Genomic DNA, 20,395 nt, shown 5'->3' with positions numbered 1-20,395 from the left:
GAATATGGCATATGGCAATGCATCAAAACAGCCAAGCAAAACTACTGAAAGAGCAACTGTAAAAAGCGCCTATATTTATATAGGATATTTATAATGTGTCTGTGTTGATAGTTTGTTGCACAATGCACCTGTTAGGTAATCAAGGCCTTCCAGAATCTTCTTCTCTCGAGAAAAGTCCAGGGCAAAGTTGTCAAAAGCTTCATTTAGATTGACATCAGGGATGAGGACCTGGGAGGAGGCTGTCGCCATGGCAACTCTGGCATGTATTTAGGAGAGACAATTATTGAAAAATCTGAAATGTTGAAAGAACCAACCAACAGTTTTTATAGGTCTACCTCTCCATAAAAAGTACTACTTACATTCCAATCTAAAACCAAATGAGGGGCCCTGTCACCACCATAAGCACGTGAGTATTCAGTGAGTTTCAGTCAAATCAAATGTGAAAAGAGATGAGTTTTTCAAAGAAGATGCAAATTACGTATCTGTTTCCATCACTCACCTTTCAGCGACATTTCGGGCGGTCTGAAGGAAGCGGGCGTGGTCGTTTTCTTTCAGGCTCTGCTCTGCCTGTGTGATGAGGGCACTGGAGCGCTCCAGACACTGACGACAGTTGGCAATCTGCTGGGCCAATTTACGCAGCTTCATCACCTGGAAAACAAATTGAGATGTTCTTAATCCTCCTTAATGTTTTCTATTCATCAAAACATTATGGTTCATCAATCATCACCATTTCCAAAGACCACCTAGTTCATTTTGTTTGTCTTTGTTGCCCCTTTTTACTTGTTTATTTTTCTGACATTTTGGAATAATATTCTGCACTTCCATAACAGACTCATGAGGTCCAATGTGTTTGCATGAAACTTTTGTCAGGGTGAGAGTTGCATTTTAAAAAAAAGACTAAAAATACATTAATATTCGGTTTAAAACCGAAATGTTGCAGACAGAAAAATTATTATGACGACTGCACTATATTGATGAAAGTTGGTGATGTTTGTTGAGAAAAATAAGCTCCAAAAACAAGTGAGCTCTGTGCTATTGTTAGAGACAAAGATTATTTGAGGATGCACAGACTGGTAAGGCAGGAAAGGAGAAAGAATGCAGCTAGTGGACAGAGGTCTAGTTTATGGGTGTGAGGTGAGGTGAACTACTTGGCTCCTCATTCTTGTGCTGACCTCTAGAATGTGTTACGAAAAAAGCTAACATTGAAGTTCAGCATTAGTTTGTTTTCTATTATCGAGAAACTATTCAGCCAAAGCGATGTTCTGTGCCTTGCTACAGTTATTGTCAAACATAGCATAGTTTTATAAAGCTAGCGTTTGCAGATAAACCTTTCAATGACCTCAACAATATACTTATTTCAATTTTCATTTGCTTGTGAGACTTGAATTATGCAAACAGGCACTCTGGGGGAAAAAAATCTTACGGCGAGGGAATTGGTTAAGAGCTTGTCATCAAACGTTCTATGAGAATCAAAGCGTTACCTAATGTGCACTTCTGTCTGTTGCTGGAAAGCCTGCTCCTTCTTAGAAGCTGCTCTGATCTGGCAACCTAATGGAGTTGTCAACTGGCTATTTTATCTGCTCTTCCACGTTGAGCTTCATAATCTGCTGTCACTATAAACTCCATCCATGAAGCTTGTTGGCCACACGCAAACCTGACGCTGCAACAGCATTGTTAGATAGGACAATTTGTCATATGAGATGCATCCGAAAAGTTTCAAGACTGAAATAAATGAATACATATTTGAAACCCAAAAGACACCCATGTCTTCATCTGGAGTTTTTTTTTGTTTTTTACTCCCATGGTGGGGATGACCGGTCTGTGAATCGGTGGTGTTTTTAATAAACTTATTCTAATGATTCAGGTAAAAGAACTGTCATGCCCATCACTACTTCCTTCTGGCAAGCAGAAATGCTAAGTGGATTTCGATAAACTAATAGCCTCATAGTTCAATCCATGACACATTTTTGATAGCGGTCGCCCCCTAATCTGAATTACATTTCCTTCTGCATTGCAGGACCAAAACTGCCTAAATAAACAAATAAAAGTGAAATGAAAAAATAATATAAAATATAATTGAACATTTTAATTAAAATATATATGGAAATAAAATGAACAAACTATCTAATAAAATAAAATTAAAGATCAATACAAAAATAAAGAGAAATGTAAAAATTTAAAATGAGTCGCAAAATAAATTTGGAAAGAAATGCAAAATAAATACATCGAATTGAATATCAATTTCTATATGTTTTAATTCTTTTATTTCAAATATATTTTTTTATATTTGTATTCATTTTCACTTAAATGTACTTTTGATTTTGTTCTCCATTTTCACAGTATGCTAATTCTCCCTACTAGACTTCTGAAACACTCATCATATGGGCTGGTTGAAGTCTGAGGGAGCCTTTAATTTTCAGAAAGTGCAGTTTCCATAAGACATGAATTCTATTGAATGTTAGCCATTAGAAAAATATGTTAGAATTTAAATGAAAAATTAATTTGCGTAGCGAATCTAAAAGATATACTCATTGTTGCCAGTGACGTGGGCATTGTTCAACTAACAGTCTAGGTGCGTGTGTGAATCAGGCAGAAAAATATAAGGCGGAAGAAGGAGCAGAATACAGTCAGCAGCAAACTTAAGATGCTTTAGAACTGATAAACATATGCCTGGGAAAGGTCAGTTCAAGCACAAAATCCTTGAGGGTGCCACAAATGCATTAGAATTGAATCAGGCAGAAAAAGCAACGGCGGAAGAAGGAGCAGAATACAGTCAGCGGCAAACTGAAGATGCTTTAGAACTGATAAACATAGTATGCCCGGGAAAGGTCAGTTCAAGTACAAAATACTTGTGGGTGTGTTAGGATTGAGACCAACACGGAGGCCCACATTTACTGCAATAAACACTGCGTCACGTGGCATCATGTCTTGTGAGCATGCGTGCTAATTACAAAGGCATTCCTTTCATTTAATGTCACATTTGTTTTCGCAATGTGAATGACATAAAAAGATTTAACAAATAATCCAAATTGCCTATAAAGGGTGAACCTAGTCATACATTCTTTTTGTGTGCAAGAGCAGAAAACGGAAGACAATGGCGTTCCACCTTAGTCTTATTAAAAGAACAACACTTAAAAAGTCAATTTTGTTTCTTCAAAAGATTGGATGGAAGGCAGAGATGCAGATGACTAACTGAAGAGATAATTGGAGAATGGTTTAATTAATTATGACAATTGTTAATGTGACGTTCCCACACAATGTAATATTTAGCCTCATTCAATAAGAAACAAAAAGTCAGTCTCGTCTCATTTTATGACGACGCATTGAAACTCTTTCATAGGAAAGTTTTACAGTTTGGCTCATGGGGAGAAGAGCATCAAAACGTTCAAAACGTTAGCAGAGCGAAACTGAAACTAGACAGAGTTGTGAGGCATCAGCTCCAAACTTCTCTGACCCATTTTTCGACAAATAAACCCCAAACTATTTTGGTGCCTGTGTGAATTTGTTTTCCCTCTGCTTCTACCTGTGCATCAAAGCAAAAAAAAAAAAAATTCACAGCTTGAGTGCAAATTGTACGTCCTCTTGTATCACCACAATAAAAAAAAATATTTGTTTTTTGGGGGATATTTTAGAATCCAACCACGTTTTCAACATTACAATGAAAATATAGATAGGGGAGGTGGACTAAGAACATTCCATTAAGGCAAACACATCAGGACATGGGAACAGAGATGAAACCTCTCCTTCGAGAGTAACAGCGTTCTTAAGAGGAACTGACAGAGAATGAGAGTGACTTGTTCTGCCATACCCGCTGTGATCAATGCTTGCATAATCCTGTTATTCTCTTGCACAGATCAACACAGATGACAGCAGCTTCTATTTTTGAAGCTTGACACAATTACAAAATATGTTTTGCTCACGGTCCCTGTGCTGTCAGGAATTTTATAATCGGACTCTTTCGCAATTACTCGTGAACTTTCATGGCCTAAACTTGACAGTGCTGAAGAGAGAAAAACAGACATGAAATGTTTTGGGTGACACTACATTTTCAACACATTAGATGAAAAGTTGCTAGCAATCAAGTACGTACCTTATAATACGTACCTATGTCATAGTGGGAGGTGTTAGTGATACAATATAAAATATATAGTAAATAAAATATACTGCTGAATTTGAAAACCAGAAAACTATTTAGATGACAGCTCTTGTATGTAGTGTCTAGATAGTGTCATTTGTCGAAACTAAAACTCTAAATCATGTCCACCCACCTTTAAAGTTAATTTCATTCATGGGTAAGCTGCAACTTCCATTTCACTAAAATTCCCATGAATCACATCCAATGCTGTTATTGAGTTGCGTTATTGATTGCAGGCCTCGGAATTACATTCAATTTAAAAAATGCACAAAGGAATATCTGTGATGAGACAGGATTTACAGTTTTTGATAGAGGTATTTATTCTTGCCTCCACTCCTCAGCTAAGCAGGTCATCAGTCATCTCTACTGATGTGCAAACTGTCTTGTTTAGTGCAATTACCAAACATATGAATCATTGCCTTTCCCCCTCTGGTTAGCCCCGCCTGCCACTGCCGTCCTTTTCCATCTTAGCTTGACTTCATCCATTTGTCAACATCTGTGCTTACTGGAATTCATTCCTCTTAATAATTAACACATCACTTAGTAGTTAAAGTGTGTAATTCTGTGCCACCCTTTTCCACTATCTCAGACCCAGACAAGCATTATTCCCTGTCTATGTCCTGTTAAATAAGTTTTCTTCCGAGAATGAAAGTGTCCTGAATAATGGTGCTGTGATTGGTCAGCGACCGATCATGATCCTTGCCGTGTGGAACCTTTATGCGATTTGTGAGTGATGTTAAGTTTGCATTCAGCACCAGCAAGTTAAAAGCTTCCAAACAACCAATTTAATACATCATTTGTAGAACATTTGCCAGAAGATTGTGGGTTTTCAAGGCCTACTTGAGAGAATTGACAAGAAGGCAGATGGAGGGCAACAGTCAAAACAGCAGTTTACGCAGCACACACCGGGCGAAACCCGGCCGTATGGGCGTGACAGTTCGAAGGCTAAACAAATAAAGCCCCCAAAATGAATGAATTGGACTCAATGACCAAAGTTTCTCTGTGATGGAAGATGGGTTCCGTCATCTGCTCTCTCACTACGTGGTACCTCTTTGCAAATATTTCACGGACGGACGTAGCCCTGCCAGGCAGTGCAAAAGGCATAAGTCAAAACACATCAAAAGGGGTCTCATCCTTGATAAGTTTCCACTTCGTTATTACAAAGAATCTTAGATACCTCTTAACAGTAAATATTCTCTGAGTTTTCCATGAAAGCACTGTTGAATTTTGTGTTCAGTCTAAATAAATCAATGTTTTGCCTATTTTTCTGATATATTACAAACCAATTTTTGCTTGCCCATTTTCTGCACTGACATTTTGAAATAATGTCCTCTTTTAGAATCAAGTTATTAAAATGTCTTTTAATCTGAATCCATCGATTAACATGGAAACAACAGAAGAAAATAAACATTTTTGTAGCTGTAAATTAAATACAATGAATCAATATGATCGGTATCAGCAGTGATCGGCAGATCTATTTACCTTGGCCTCCTTGATTTTCACAGCAATGACTTGCTTCCTCTGGCGGATGATCTCCACCAGCTCGTCACACTCCTCCACCAACTTGGCTTCATGCATGGCAGTGTTTACCTGGAGAAGAAGAGTCACACCATTTTTAAACTCACTGACCGCCATCCTGGATCAAATCATGGTTCTTTGACTTATGGAGTCATCAATATTTGTGAAGGAGTGAAACATCTCAGAGACATTACGTGTTGTTGTTAACAAAATAAACAACTAAAGCTAAAAAGAGTTATTGCAAATAAAAAAAATCACAACTGATACGAATTAAATTCAAAGTATCACAAAAAATGGAAGGCACACTTCAATGAATAGAAACATAGCAATTTAAAATTAAGGTTATATAATTATACAAGACACATTTTGTTATACTACAGAGCACAATCATGTCAGTCATTTTGACTATGAAGTGGCGGAATAATAAATTACTCATGACCACATTTTTCCCTTCCATAAATGTATTCATGTTAAGAACTTTGATCTAATGTTCAATGAACGAAGTGTGTCAAATGTAAAAACAGAGCATCACACCATGCAAGGTGGATATTTGAAAGATTTTGTCAGTTAAAATGTATTTTGTCAAAACATTTCAAGGGAATGACTATACTTAAAGGAACAGCACAGTATTTGCATTCACATAAAGACAAGAAAATATCTCAAGGTACACCAGCTTGTACTCCTGCTTGGAAAAAACCTCCGTCAACAAATGCATGTTAATTGCTTAGAATTTGTGTTGACATGAGACACTTTAGTCTCAGTGTGGCTTGGAATTTTTTTATATGTCAATACTCATTTTAAAATGTTAAAATGCAAGGAAATACCGAATATATAATACCCATGCCAACTAATGAGCAACAAGCAAGAATAATCCTCTTTAGACTTTGTCCCTAAATTTGTATAAAATTCTGGCTGTGTGACATGTAGCAATCATACTTTTATGACCATGTTTTCCTAATTACTCAACAAAGCTCATTAGAACGCATGCGATGAAACCTTGAAGAAATGAAAATATAACAGCCTTGGCAAGATATAACATGACTCAGTTTGATAAAATGCGTAAAAGAAGCAAGGTTGTTTGTGGAATAGCACTGTACAAATCAATGTAGTCTAATATGATCCCGATGATGCACATCAGTGAAATCACTGAATAGGAAAGTATTTAATGAAGAATATAATTCACCTCGGGTTATAATCAGCGACATCATGCGGTTGGTTTCATTTGCAGCACAATGTTGGAAAGACATGCATTCATTTATATATTTTGTTTTAATGGCCAACAGGAAGTATTCAGCAGTGAGACAATGGCATGATTGAGTCAAGTTTGATAGTGTGATGTCTCAATGTAAACTTTTGTTCTGTTGAATTGTTGAGACAAGCCTGTTGACGACAGATAAATAAAACAAGTTGTATGTGCATTTTAATGATGCGCCGATTCCCATATTGAGCCTTCAGCATGAACATTTGTCAGAGTGTCAGCTGCAAGACAAATGCTGCCCAATTAACCACCAAACAAATCCCCAAATACGTTTTTCCAGGCGGCACTACAAACGTGTTTATGTTGTCAAAACTTTACTTTGCATTCTCAGGGGAAACCCAAAGTTTGAACATTTTCCAGCAACTGAGCTGAACCTTTCTATCGGTTGGCTGTGTCGACATGAATTTGATATAACGGGGCTTGGTGGTGGTCTCAAGGACTTGAATTATTCAGGCTACTATGTTGAATTGATGCAGAATACAAATGTAAAAGTACAGTTCTTTAAAAAAAAAAAAAAAATAACTTGGACAATGTGACTTGTACTCGATAATGTATCACTTTAGCACCAGCAAGCAAAATAGAGGAAATGCTGACAACAATGAGTCACCATATATGTGAGAATATTAACTTTGGTGGCCTGCAATTATATAATAAACAAACTTAATTACAGTCAACGTCTAGGGTCAATTTTTTTTTAATATCAAGAGCCAATCTCTATTTGCATAGTAGAAAGGGGACATTTTGTGGTTCAAGTTTTATCTGAATGGATGTTTATATAGTGATAAATCAAATCCACTGCCATACTTTAAATATGCAAAAAAAAAAAAGAAGGTTGTTTTAAATTAACTCCAAATAAGTCATGCACAATGATAGTCATTTGGGGTAGCAAGTTGTCTGGGGTTCACACTCCACAGTTGTCTGGAAAAGCCCCAGAGTTTTAAAGAGTAAAATAGAAGACATAAGGAGTCTCTCCTGGTGTATTGTCTCACATGTCTTTGCACAATACACATTTTCTCACCGACCCTTCCATGAATATATGAGCATAAAGTTCCCTATTTGGCTTTCTGTATCATCAACACAAGGGTGGTGTATGTAAGCTCATCAACAATTAATGAACCAGAAACAATGCATCAAGGTTTGAAACGCCTGGCACATAAAAATGAATAAATAAACACACCCCCGCTCCAAAAAAAAAAGAAAAAGAAGAACAAAGGATGGGACGGAAGCTGTTATGTGTGCTGACACATTGGATAAGTGTTTGATCGGGGTTGATGCAAACAAGGAGGTCGCCCACAAAGCTCCTCAGATTTATCTCTTTACACACGCTCACTCAACCAACATCTTTTTGTGCAAAATCCTTCCTCCTTCTCTTTGCCCTCCTCACCTCGCCATTAAACCGTACCTTGCACTTTCCGTTTCACATCTGTTTTTTCGACACTTTCCTTTGTCTCATGCTCATTTTTCCAACCATTTCTATGATAATTTGCTCTTTTTGTGCCTATTCTCTTTGCAGGTCTGATACTGGGCAGGTCCCATTTGAAGGTGACTGGTCTCTATTCACATTAATACCAACACTATCCTCACATTCCTCACATAAATAATTAAACTAGCCATCTCACAAGGGCATACTACTAGAAAGGAACTTTGAGGATTAGCAAAAATGGTGGGGAAAACACAGTACCATAAGCCACTACAGCGACTAACAGCAAAAAACGTCAGGAGATATTCACAAACACCACATTCATCCTGATTTGCACCAAAACTCTAAGCTGTAAGTCTCTAAGTCACACATTAAAGATATACCTTATAACTAACGCCAACTTTACAACATATGTGAGAAGGTAGTAAAAGATATGCAATGAATTAGACGGGTAAACAACATTTTGAAACAATTTTTAAAATCAGAGATTTAAGTGAACTTTTGTAGATTCATATTTTTGCATTGATTCAGTCTGCCCTCGATTTTCTCAAGCACACCAGGTTTTCAAAATAACGTAATAATAATAATAATAATAATAGCGTAATTTTTGGCCTATAAATCACGTTTTTTTTCATTTGTGTGGGGGGGGCGACTTATAATAAGGAGCGATTTATATGTGTTTTTTTCCAAAAAAAAAAAAAAAAAACTACGATAAACGAACCGCGATGTAGCAAGGGATTACTGTAATTTGAATTTCGAGTGACGTCAGCAGCGCAACGCGGCGTGGCGCGGTGGTTGTTTACAAAAAAGATAAAGATTGATCACGGGATGACGAAGATGACGAAGGGCCCCACGTACTACCGGCATCATTTGCGGCTTTGTTTCTAAGTGACACGGAGGACGAAGAGTTTGAAGGATTTAAGGATTTGGAGTGACACAGAAGGCCAAAAACTATTATGGCTTTTACGCACGCCCGGTCCTACTCTACGGAGCTTTCTTTCACCTCCGTGGATAGAAGTCGGGGGCCGGTGCTCGGCCGGGTGGCTGTCCGGGGACGGTGGATGGGGCTCGGTCATGGCTTTTACGCTCGCCCGGTCCTATTCTATGGATCTCTCTTCCACCTCCGTGGCTGGAAGTCCACGCCGCCACACGCCTAGAAGTTTGTTTTGTTAAATAAAGAGCCGTTTACCAAACCCACGTCTTTCCTTGTACTTTGTTAACGCTACAATATAGTTCTATACTAGATCTGTGGAATAACGACGAGGCTGACGTCAGGGCGCACGCGCGGCGTTGTTGACAAAGGAGGAGGAATTTGATCGATGGATTTAATGATTTAGAGTGCACAGATGGTTTGATAATATTATTGCTTATATAATAGTTATTTGATATCTAATTTATATATCCTTATATGGGCCTGTGGAATATTTTGAAGCGCAAGCACCGTCAGCGGCGCGCACCCATTGTTGACAAAGGACGATCGATGGATTTAATGAATTGGAGTGACACAGATGGTTTTATAAACGTGTTATTTATGTAATAGTTTTTTAAATAACTCTGAATGTTACGTCAGGCCCGTTCTCAGCTCTTCGTTTGTGTTTATGTCACGTTAGCATACCTATCGTTTAGCCTGTTGTTGCTTGTTCATGTCTGTTCTTGGTGTTGGATTTTGTCGAATAAATTTCCCCCCAAAATGCGACTTATGCGCCGGAGTGACTTATATATGTTTTTTTTCACGTTATTGTGCATTTTATGGCTAATGCGACCTATATTCCGGAACGACTTTTAGTCCGAAAATTACGGTAATAATAATAAATGTCATGTGGTTATATATTTAGTCAACTTTGTGAATTAAGTGTTAGGTTTAGTTTAGGAACAGGTGGATTTTGTTTCAGCAAAGCCAAATCTATAAAGAACCCAATGTTCTAGAAAAAAAAGTAAAGGGTTTTAGTTTCTATTTGTTTAGTCTGAGGCATGTGCATACTCTATTTGCATGCAGACAACGGACAATATCCCCATGCCGTTGGGTTTGTCTGCACTTAATGAATCACGCCATATTCAATTAGTATTGATTGGCTGAGGAGAAACATACACATACTCAAAGAGACTTTTTAGAAAATAGAGCCTGTAACTTCTCAGGGAGAACAGTCAAATCTCATCCAGGAAAATGTTTATTTCAGTACTACAAGGGTTTTCATACAAATAATTTCTGTGTGTGTATATGTGTGTGTGTGTGTTTCAAAGTATGACCCTTGAGATGTGACCTTTCAGTTCTGTCTTCAGTTGCAAGCAAAAAGTTAAGGGTTTGACGTTTTACCTAACGTTTGGCTTAACACCAATGTACAATGATGCAAAATTTAAGGTCTAACAACTTGCATCTGTGGTGTAACATTATAACACTTATTTGATTTTTTTTTTTATTTGAAACAAACGGCGAAGCAACTCATTTATACAGTCAGTACAATACTCAGAGGCACATTCTTTTTTCTTCAGCTGTAAAAACAAATAACTACTGCATTTTACTGAGCTCAGAATAGACTGCCTTCTTTGTGTATTCATGTATGCATTCTATTAATCCCTTGCTGGACAAGGTGTGCACATCAGAGGAAGTAAAACAATATCAATAGGCATTAAAGCCTGAACTGATGCACAAAATGTAACTTTATTTGTGTATGTATATTTCCATACAGTACAAAGTACAATGTATTTTAATTATTAAAATCCATGTCACCATTTTTTATGTTGTTGTTTTTGTGGATGGATTAATGGAATTTCTGTTAATGTCAATGGGGAAAAAGAATTTGAGGGTCAAGTGTTTTCATGGACCAAGGCACATCTTCTCAGATTTTATATTTAAAAAACCAATAAATACTGAAATTAAACTGTTTTGAGTTTTTAACAGCTCAGCATTGAGGACGAGGCCTCAATCCACTAAAAAAACTAAAAATCAACATACTGAGAGACAAGGAATTAAAACAAAAGACTGCAGATGACAGAGACAGCAGATATGAGCCAATTACCACATGACATAATCAGTTAGCAATCTCATACACAAGACAGTACAGTGTTGAATCCGAACCGTATTTTAAATTACTTAACAGCCCCTCGACCATTTTGGGAATGTTCTGTGAGGATAGTTGTAATATTGACTACACAGAAAGTACTCAATAAGACCTCCACATTCAGCTTCCGAAGCTGTGCACCCGCCATTGAACTCAGTTCACTCAGTGTATTTCAATGCTCAACTGGAGTAATTGCACTCAGACAGTAAAACAGCAGTTTCCACTTTTAAATGAAACCTCTATTATAGATGACTGTAAAACAACATTGCAGTGTAGTTCTTGAATAAATTGCTCAGAAATCATTTTAATTAAATTTACATGACTTCTCAATATTTGACCAGTAAGAGTTCATTTAAATAATGGATTGAGTGCTGATGGTTGTAAAACCTCAACCCATAACAGAAATTAAATGAAAATCGAGTATTCGATCAATCAGTACACCGAAAATAAAATCCAGGCCAGGCCTGACTTCCAATTAATGATCCTATGCTACACACACATAAAAATACAAAGATGCTGCATACCTCAACCTGTTGACAGATCTGGATAAGTTTGGCCATTTGGTTCTCCAGTTCACTGTTCCTCTTCACTAAGTTGGTCAAGTTGTTCTCCAAGGTTTGCTGTGGAAAAGAGGCAGAAAAAAGGTGCAGACACAAAGAACAGAATTCATCAACCCAAATGTAAATGTCAGTTTTGTCGCCTGATGTAGTAAACAATTTTACAAAACATGTGTTCTTTAGCGTTTAATAAAGTTTATTTCCCGAAAAATATGCAACCAGATTTTAAAAGATGGGAAATCCAATGTTTAATTGAAGTGTATTTATTCAGTGGGAAAAAACATTAAGAAATAATTTTTATACATCAAATCATGTGTGCCACAATTATTAGCACCCCTAATGTTAATATTTTGTGCAATCCCCTTTTGCCACAAATATTTTGACCGACGCTGGCATTGTGTTTCATTAAATTAAATCAATTAATATGTTTAATTTCATCACATAAAGTCGGGGGAACAAGTTACTGATTAAAGCGATGCACATCCATCTTTACATTTCCAACATCAGAAGCCCAAGATCAATACGATCAAATTCAATTTAAAGAATAAAGACAAAAATAAACATAATTGACTGGAACTTGGTTATATAATTAATGAAGTTTTATGGAAAAAATAACTTTCTAATCTTTCTAGAACTCTTTCTACAGCAAATCTAATCCCAGAATATCATTTAAATGATGGAATATAATGTTTTAGTGTTTTAATGACTTGTGATAATGAAACGATAGAAAATAAAAGCAATGGCCCTTGCAGAATTTTAACGATCATAGGCTTTGACGGTCAATAGCACTTCAAACATTCATGCGGCCAAATAAAAATGAATGGAAACAAGTGAGGCCACAAATAGAGAGGCTTCAAAGGGAGCAAGTACAGCGGGCAGAGACAAAAACTCCAAAACAAATAAGCAAACAAAGAAACAACAGCTGCGACGAGAACAAAGCGGCAGAAAAGCGGCAGGGTTTTAAGGAGTTCTCGTCATGTATGAGAAGAAGAAGAGGATCAGACCGCCACCTGGTCACTGCTCAAACTGCCCCATTGCTCCTCTTCCTCATATCTTTTATTGCATATCTTTTGGTTTGTGCTGACTTAATAATTTGCCTTCTCTCCATCCTCATCCTTTTTAGGCGTCTACCTGTGTGCTCCCCAGCAGAAGGGATGAGTGGGTGAGGGTGGTCAGTTGGTAATGGACATCTAGAGAACTCACCGCAGCACTTGTCTTTGAAGCCTCCATTACCGCATCTGACACTCTGCCAGGGCTCACCTGATAAGCCTACAAACACACACATACACCTGCGTAAGTGTGAGCACACGCAAAGTTGAGTGTGGAAAAAATACATGAAAATGGAGGGATATTACTAAGCGAGCAAAACACACCAAGCTTTCGTCAAGGAAAATATTTTCATTTAAATTGTTGTCAAAACACAAACACAGCTTCCACATATATCTTAATTGTGTCTTTAAGGCTAGGTTCGGTCTTAATGCTCAATTCGGATTTTTGGGGTGGAGAGGGCTGCAGAGGGCAGGTATGCGGAGTATTAGAATGATGTATACTCACACAGTACCACCATCTAGCATTGACAATACATGTAATGAGACTGCAAGAACTATGGAGACGGTTGATGAAATGGAGATGGCACAGAGTGGCACAGTGGCCATAGAATGACTGCTGCTTTGATTCGAAGCTTTTGTGGCTCAATCCCCAACAGCCCTCCACCCTCATTGTTGTTTGTCTCTTGGGCATTGTCTGTCCTTCACTGCAGCACCACCTCTCGCTTGAACCTGATCGTCTGTCTCCTCACTCCCTCAGCGTTATGCATTTTCAGCCCTTATTCTGTCCATCTTGCTACAGTTACAACCGCAGCAGCTGACAGCACATCGTCTCGGGTTAAATCACAACTCCGGCCAATCCTCCTACATGACATCATGATGTTGAAGAGCTTCTGCCCACGTCTCTTTGAAATAAACAGATATCCCTGTCAAATTTAATTATACACTTATCAGCCACAAGGTATAAGAGTTACTAAGTTGTTGTTTCTTTCCTCTCATTCAAAGAGCCATTTTCATTCTGTGGCTTTCAAATGACTTTCAGCTGTCGTTGATGCGCTATATAAATAAAGTCGTATATCTGCTGTAGAATGCTAGTTGAGCTCAAATTGGTTCTCATCTAATATTGATATTACATGGATTTTTAGTAGTACAAAGTAATCAAAATAGAAATAATCTGTTCACTATTCATTAATTGTGTGTGTGTATATATATATATATATATATATATATATATATATATATATATATATATATATATACACACACACACACGCACACACAAACTGTGCAGGCAATGGTTCAAGTAAACATGTTTCGTTTTCTTGACAATGTCAAAAAAAAAAAACGCTGTGAAAGCCAAGTCATTATACTCCACAATGTATAATGGTATGCCTTGTGCCGATGATAAAAGATACTCCAATAACTATAGCATTTTTGCTTTCAACTGTGACAAATTGGCCATTTCTAACCCAGGCAATCCAATTACACTGCTCATATTGAGGCATGCAGGGATGCATCACTTTCATACTTTTCCTCAGCAACATTAAAAGATGTTCCATGAAAAGGTGACAGTCAAGTTCAAGCGTGAAACAACACACCAACAGCAAAAAGACAAAACTTTATAATGGGGTTTCTAATCCTGTGCCGCCTAGTCGTGGAATAAGATGAAAAAGTCCAGTTGCTAAATCGTTCAGCCATTATGACACCACAACAACAAAAATGTGTCGAAGCGGCCTGAGGGGAAGTATCCGACTTCAAAGTCTTTCCCCCCCCCTTTAATTAATTCAAGATCATCCCCTATGCACAAGCCATTCAGCAGGACAGAGACACAGACAGAACTAAAGGCAAGCTAGAGATTAAAACTCATGAAAGGGAAGTAGAATAGAAGCAGGCTTGCTTTACAGCTGTTAGTAACAAGAGGATTCTAAAAAGTCAAATCATGTCAGTAACATGAGCCTTCTGGGAAACTTTTTTTTGTCTAAGGATAGCATTCTGTTGGGCACAACCCTTTAGACCAAGAGAATGGGGTGGGAGCTGGAGGGGGTAAACATTGCGGGTCGAGCTTCATCCCATCACCCAGCCGCTAACGGCTTTAATTGTAACGTGTGAAAGTAGCTGCAACTTTAACACTTTTGCATATCACCATTGAAAAACTGTTAATTTTTATCGCTTGACCTACTGTTGAACTCATGTGACCTTTCAAGGTTTTTAAGTCATGGTATAAAAAAATCATGACCAGAAGCACTTAAATAAAATGCTAACATTTATGTTCAAGTCCCCATGGAGAACTCTAAATTGAATTGCTTGGAGAGAAACAACAAGCACAGAGGAATATGAAAAGGAAAAAGGTAAAACCACAATAAACCTCAACAGAGCTTCCACAAGGGAGGGACAGCCAGTTGTAACAGAGATAAATGTGATTATATTTTAAGAATTGGCCCCATAGAGGACAGAGGATCAAGATCCCAGACCCTCTGTGCATTAAAAGGAACTAATAAATCATTGTTTCCGCTGAGACCAGTGCCACAATGATATTTCTAGCGTACAAAGAATCAATTCTTCAAATACTTGACCAAATCTTTTCTAAACTGCCCATTGTAGCCGTATCCCACATGTGAGTTCATTTTTTTTTATGATTACTAGCAACTATTATTGTGAAGTAAGCAAAGTGAATGCAAATAACTGAAGGTGAGACAGTCACTTATCTATAAAAATATTTATTACATCTTTTTGTAGTTTTCAGTCTGAAATGTATTTCAGGGAAATGTTTAAAACAAATTGAGGCTTATATACCATTCGCTGTCATTATATTTCTCATCCTAAAACCGCTCATTGTAATCAGTTTCAATATATTTGGTCTCATCTGTGTCAAACCTTCATCTGCCCACTGATTTGAGAACTACCTTGAAGCCCGCGGGCAGCGGAATATATATGAAATTGACACATGTAGATTTTTGAAATTGTTTTATCATCTCAGCGCGGTGCAGTGTGATTTGTTACCTTTGTCAATTCTTATCCTTGGCAAATGATATCATCAGATTGCTGCTGTTGGCTGTGATATGATACATTTTCAGAGTCAATTCACTGCTTCGATAAGATTTTGACAATGTTGGGTATATTTACTGATATGTTTCTGTGACTAACGTTCTCTAAGCCATAAACTCTGTAAAGACAGATGATACATGATTTAAAAAAACAATGACGACAACCGAACAAAGTATGATGAGCTCCCAGGCTGTTTTTCTGAAGCTGAGATTCCAGTCTTGTACATACAGCTTAGGTTCGAGTAAATAGGCGCCAAACACAAGCAGCTGCTCATGAATCAGTAAGCGAGTCTCATTTGCTGCTGGCCAAACGGAATTCTTAACAATGGCCATGCTGAATCAAATGTTACGATTTATTGTGCAGGTGAAAAACAGAAAAGAAGAGGCAAGTACATAATACTCACATAGCATTGATACCAGGACAAATGACAAAACACAAGAGGGTGAATAGAATTAGAGCCAATGTATTCAGTATGTACCTGTATCCATTTGCTTTCATTTTCACTTAGCTACTATGCTAGGCCAGCCAAATTGTAGTTGTATCACTGGATTGACAACTGTAGGAACCTAACAAAATTTCAATTACAGCTCACTCGATAATGGGATTTTTTCTGAAATCGGAGTTAAGGTACACCATAAGTATATATGGTTGAAAGTATACATTTGGCAGAATAGAATTTGCAGACCATTTGTAAAAACATTAGTTGCTGATGTCATTCTAACAGCCTCTGCGTGAAAATGGCTTCGGTGACGGCTGACCATAGAGGTGAAAGCAATTGTCAAAAAATAAAAAACCAACCAACCAACCAACCAACCAACCAACCAACCAACCAACCAACCAACCAACCAACCAACCAACCAACCAACCAACCAACCAACCAACCAACCAACCAACCAACCAACCAACCAACCAAACAAACAAACAAACAAACAAACAAACAAACAAACAAACGTGTGTCCACGTTAAACACTCATGACCAAATTTAATACTTTGGAGGTCAGTCGAGTACTGAACAACCTAGCGTCTGTCCATCCGCTGAAATACCCCTTTATCTCACAAGGCAACATTGAGCCACAGTGCTAAGTAGACAGATTTCTCTCAAGAGTTGCTTACTCAATATATAATGAGGTACTGCTTTTGCAAACGTAACGGATTAGCTCTGAAAGCATTTTCTCTCAAGTCTGAGCATTTTTCAGCGCTTGTCAAAATAATTCCATGGCGCAGCACAGCTTAAATAAGGTAGCTTTATTTCCTTGTCATTTATGTTCGGAATATAAATAACCTCTGAGGACTACTGCAAAACAGAGTCTGGAATCTGAAGGGTGTAGTCAAACTTATTAAGTGAATTTTACAGAGATTTGTCACCTTCCAACTGGTCTGGATTGCAAAAACACATTCTGACCGAACGGGTTTAGGCGCTGGCTCCTGGGGAAATGAACATGACACAGTTGCACATTTAGACATTCTCTGAAATGCCACAAGAGTGCAAGCAGCATGTTGAGTTATTCTTACAGAAAGGAAGGCAGAGACTAAGCTAAAGATTTATACAGTTTGTATGGTGATGAGCAACATGGCTGCAAAGAGGTATGCTGCTTCCAATCACTTTGCCCAAAAAAGGTTCCCTTGTAAGGCTTGGTTAGGAGTGGCCATACAGGTTAATACATGACTGCAAAACTGAAAGGTTTTAGGGATAGAGACAACACCTCCATTAAATACAGTACCTCCTAAGTGGGTCTTCAATAGCTGATTTCTTACAAGTAGGCATTTGGCTAGCAGAAACATTCCTTTTATCTCAACAAACTCGTTTGCTCATTCAGTCACATACATCCTTTTAAAGATGTTGATCTTGCTTAAGTTTCCATGAAATGTTCTGTTTGTTCTTTTGCAAGGCGTTGGATTAGTTCAGTGGTTGAACAATGTTACACTAGTCAGCACGGCCGCCTCTCAGTTCAGAGGTGCAGGGTTTGATTCCGGATCCAGCCTTCTTGTGTGGAGTATGCATGTTCTCCCTGTGCTTGCACGGGTTTCCTCAGGGTGCTCATGTTTCTTCCCACGTTCCAAAAACATGCATGGTAGGCCGTGTGACCGCTCCAAATTGCTCTTAAGCATGAGTGTGAATGTTTGTCTTGTATGTGTGCCTTGCTGGCTGGTGACCAGTTCAGGGTGTACCCTGCCTACTGCCTGAAGTCAGCTGGGATAGGCTCCAGCATGCCCGCGACCCTCATGAGAATTAAGAAAATTGATGGATGGATTGATAGATGAGTTCAAGCTTTTCAGTAGGAGTCTTCTTTTCCTCTATACTCCATGAAAGCTTGACTATTTATTGTTTATAGACTTTAATTATTGGAGGGGCAATTCCACTTAGTCCGCAGTAAAAATGATTAGACCACACTCATAGAATGAAATCACATGCAGGCTAGCAAGGAGATATATGTTAGACTGAAAGGTGAAAAGAACTACTGCAAATAATTGCGAAAAAAGCGTAATGGGATAGTTTCCTCCTGATTCCCGAAGATACATTCAGGGTCACATACTCACTGTCACCATCAAACCACAACGACAGACAACAACAGTTTTCATCACAGTCACACAGCTTCCCCCGCAGCGGTCCTTGCGCTCTTTCGCACATAGCAAAGTGACAGTACAGATAATCTTACCTCCCATACAAAGACCATAACACTATGTGTGGGAGTCAGGAAATTATATTCACTTCACAAACAGTCAAAAACGTAAAGCTTGCTGGTTGAGCTGTGTGGTCAAATTGTATGCTTCTCTTATCTGCAGGACCAAGTAAAAAGTGAGTGTGACACTTAAACTAGACTCTCTACTCAAGGTCATTCAGATGTAATATGTATTGTTTCTGACTCAGGAGTTCGATTGCAAATAATGGCATCGTGACATCTCTTCCCCGAATAAAATACTGCACGTGAAGAGCACCTGAAATTTGTTTCACAAAACGTTTGTCGATTAAACTGAAAGGAGTATCAGTGCATCGGTGACTTGTTTTGCTTTCAAAAGGTCAAAACATGTCTATATACTCAAAATATGACTTAATGTTTTTTTTAACTTTGCAATATTACAGTCTACACATGTCTAACCTGAAGCTTTCCCTGAAGGTTGGTGAGTAAATGTGAGTGCATGTCATTTAAAATTTGAACAATGGAGCTCAATAACATCTCTTTCCATTTCCCACTAGTTTGTTCTTTCTTTCCTGACACAACCGATGCCTCATCATCACTCTTCCACAATGTCAGCTGTCGCCCTTCCCCAATTTTTCTGCATTGCCCTGACCTGAATCTTCTTGTTCTCGACTACTTCTGCCTGTGCTTTTACTGTCATGCCAGAATTCATCTGACAGCAAGAGTCTTGTCTTGAAGCCTTAATGCCATTTTCTTTCAGTTAAAATTTAAACGCGGTTGAAGCAGCTACTTTAAGAAACAGACCAAGCATAGTTGTCAGAAAACAGCATAATACAAATGGTAGTGATATTACGCCATGCATTTTAAATTCATCAGTAACTGAATTTCTTTGAACTTTCACCTTTCTAAGTGGCACACTATCTTGTTTTATATCCTCAAGCACCTAACAAAACATTACTCGAGTGTGAATAACATTTTTCACCCAACACATTGCAAAATCTTGTGCTGCCCTCAGATCAATTGTCACACAGATCAATTGTCACATTTCATTTGATTCAAGCAACTTAAGCGACTTATGTTGAGCCAACAATGTCCAGTTTTAGTCCCTTAAGCAACCCATACTAGTGGCCTGCAACCTGAATCACAGACTGCGTGACAAGGACGCCTTGTTCAATCATGATCATGCGGTACATCCACTTTTTTCACAAATCAAAATCTTTCCAATACTATCAAAAAGATGTGTGAATCAGAATTTCTGGGTCCTCCAATTTGAGCAGCATGATCTAGCTCTGGTCAAGCAGGCCAGTTAATCATGGCATTAACAGGTATTTATAGATGAGGTTATATAACAAACACATGATGAAAGTAGTGCTTATATATTAAGCCTGCTACTGTGGCAGACGATGGTAGGATGACCAAGAAATGATCAAATAGAATACTGCAGGGGAGGAAGGGATATCTGGATCTCGAACACTGTCAGACTGTTATAAGTTACATGAGCAGCAGTTCACATGCTGAATCCCAGCGCCATCTTATACAACCAAATGTGATGACACAACTGATGCAATTCAGCAGGACCATGGCTTAGCATTCTTTACGTGGCCGCAGTCAGTAGGGGAAACCCCTGTGGATAGGCACTGGGATGACCTCCTGTAAATAGCAAAGACACATTCCTGGCGGTCCATTCGTTCTGCCTCGTGGTCTTTTTGGTGCGGATA

At 38.2% G+C, this 20,395-nt stretch overlaps 1 protein-coding gene across 5 annotated transcripts in view; it reads right to left on the bottom strand.

Moving 5' to 3' along the window:
* The window catches only part of mid2 (midline 2), an 89,831-nt gene that overhangs the window by 17,749 nt on the left and 51,687 nt on the right, over positions 1–20,395 (bottom strand). For 3 of the 5 annotated variants that reach the window (XM_049733781.2, XM_049733787.2, XM_049733772.2), the window contains 5 exons: positions 13,079–13,216; positions 11,915–12,010; positions 5,618–5,725; positions 500–648; positions 129–256 (listed from right to left, as the gene is read on the bottom strand). In XM_049733781.2, the coding sequence (XP_049589738.1) occupies positions 129–256; positions 500–648; positions 5,618–5,725; positions 11,915–12,010; positions 13,079–13,216 (619 nt within the window). The remainder of the gene's footprint in view (positions 1–128; positions 257–499; positions 649–5,617; positions 5,726–11,914; positions 12,011–13,078; positions 13,217–20,395) is intronic. The other 2 variants (XM_049733792.2, XM_049733801.2) reach the window with 2 other exon arrangements.

Source organism: Syngnathus scovelli, chromosome 1, assembly GCF_024217435.2.
Source record: "Syngnathus scovelli strain Florida chromosome 1, RoL_Ssco_1.2, whole genome shotgun sequence".
Lineage (NCBI taxonomy): Eukaryota > Metazoa > Chordata > Actinopteri > Syngnathiformes > Syngnathidae > Syngnathus > Syngnathus scovelli.
This window is presented reverse-complemented; position numbering and strand designations above follow the sequence as displayed.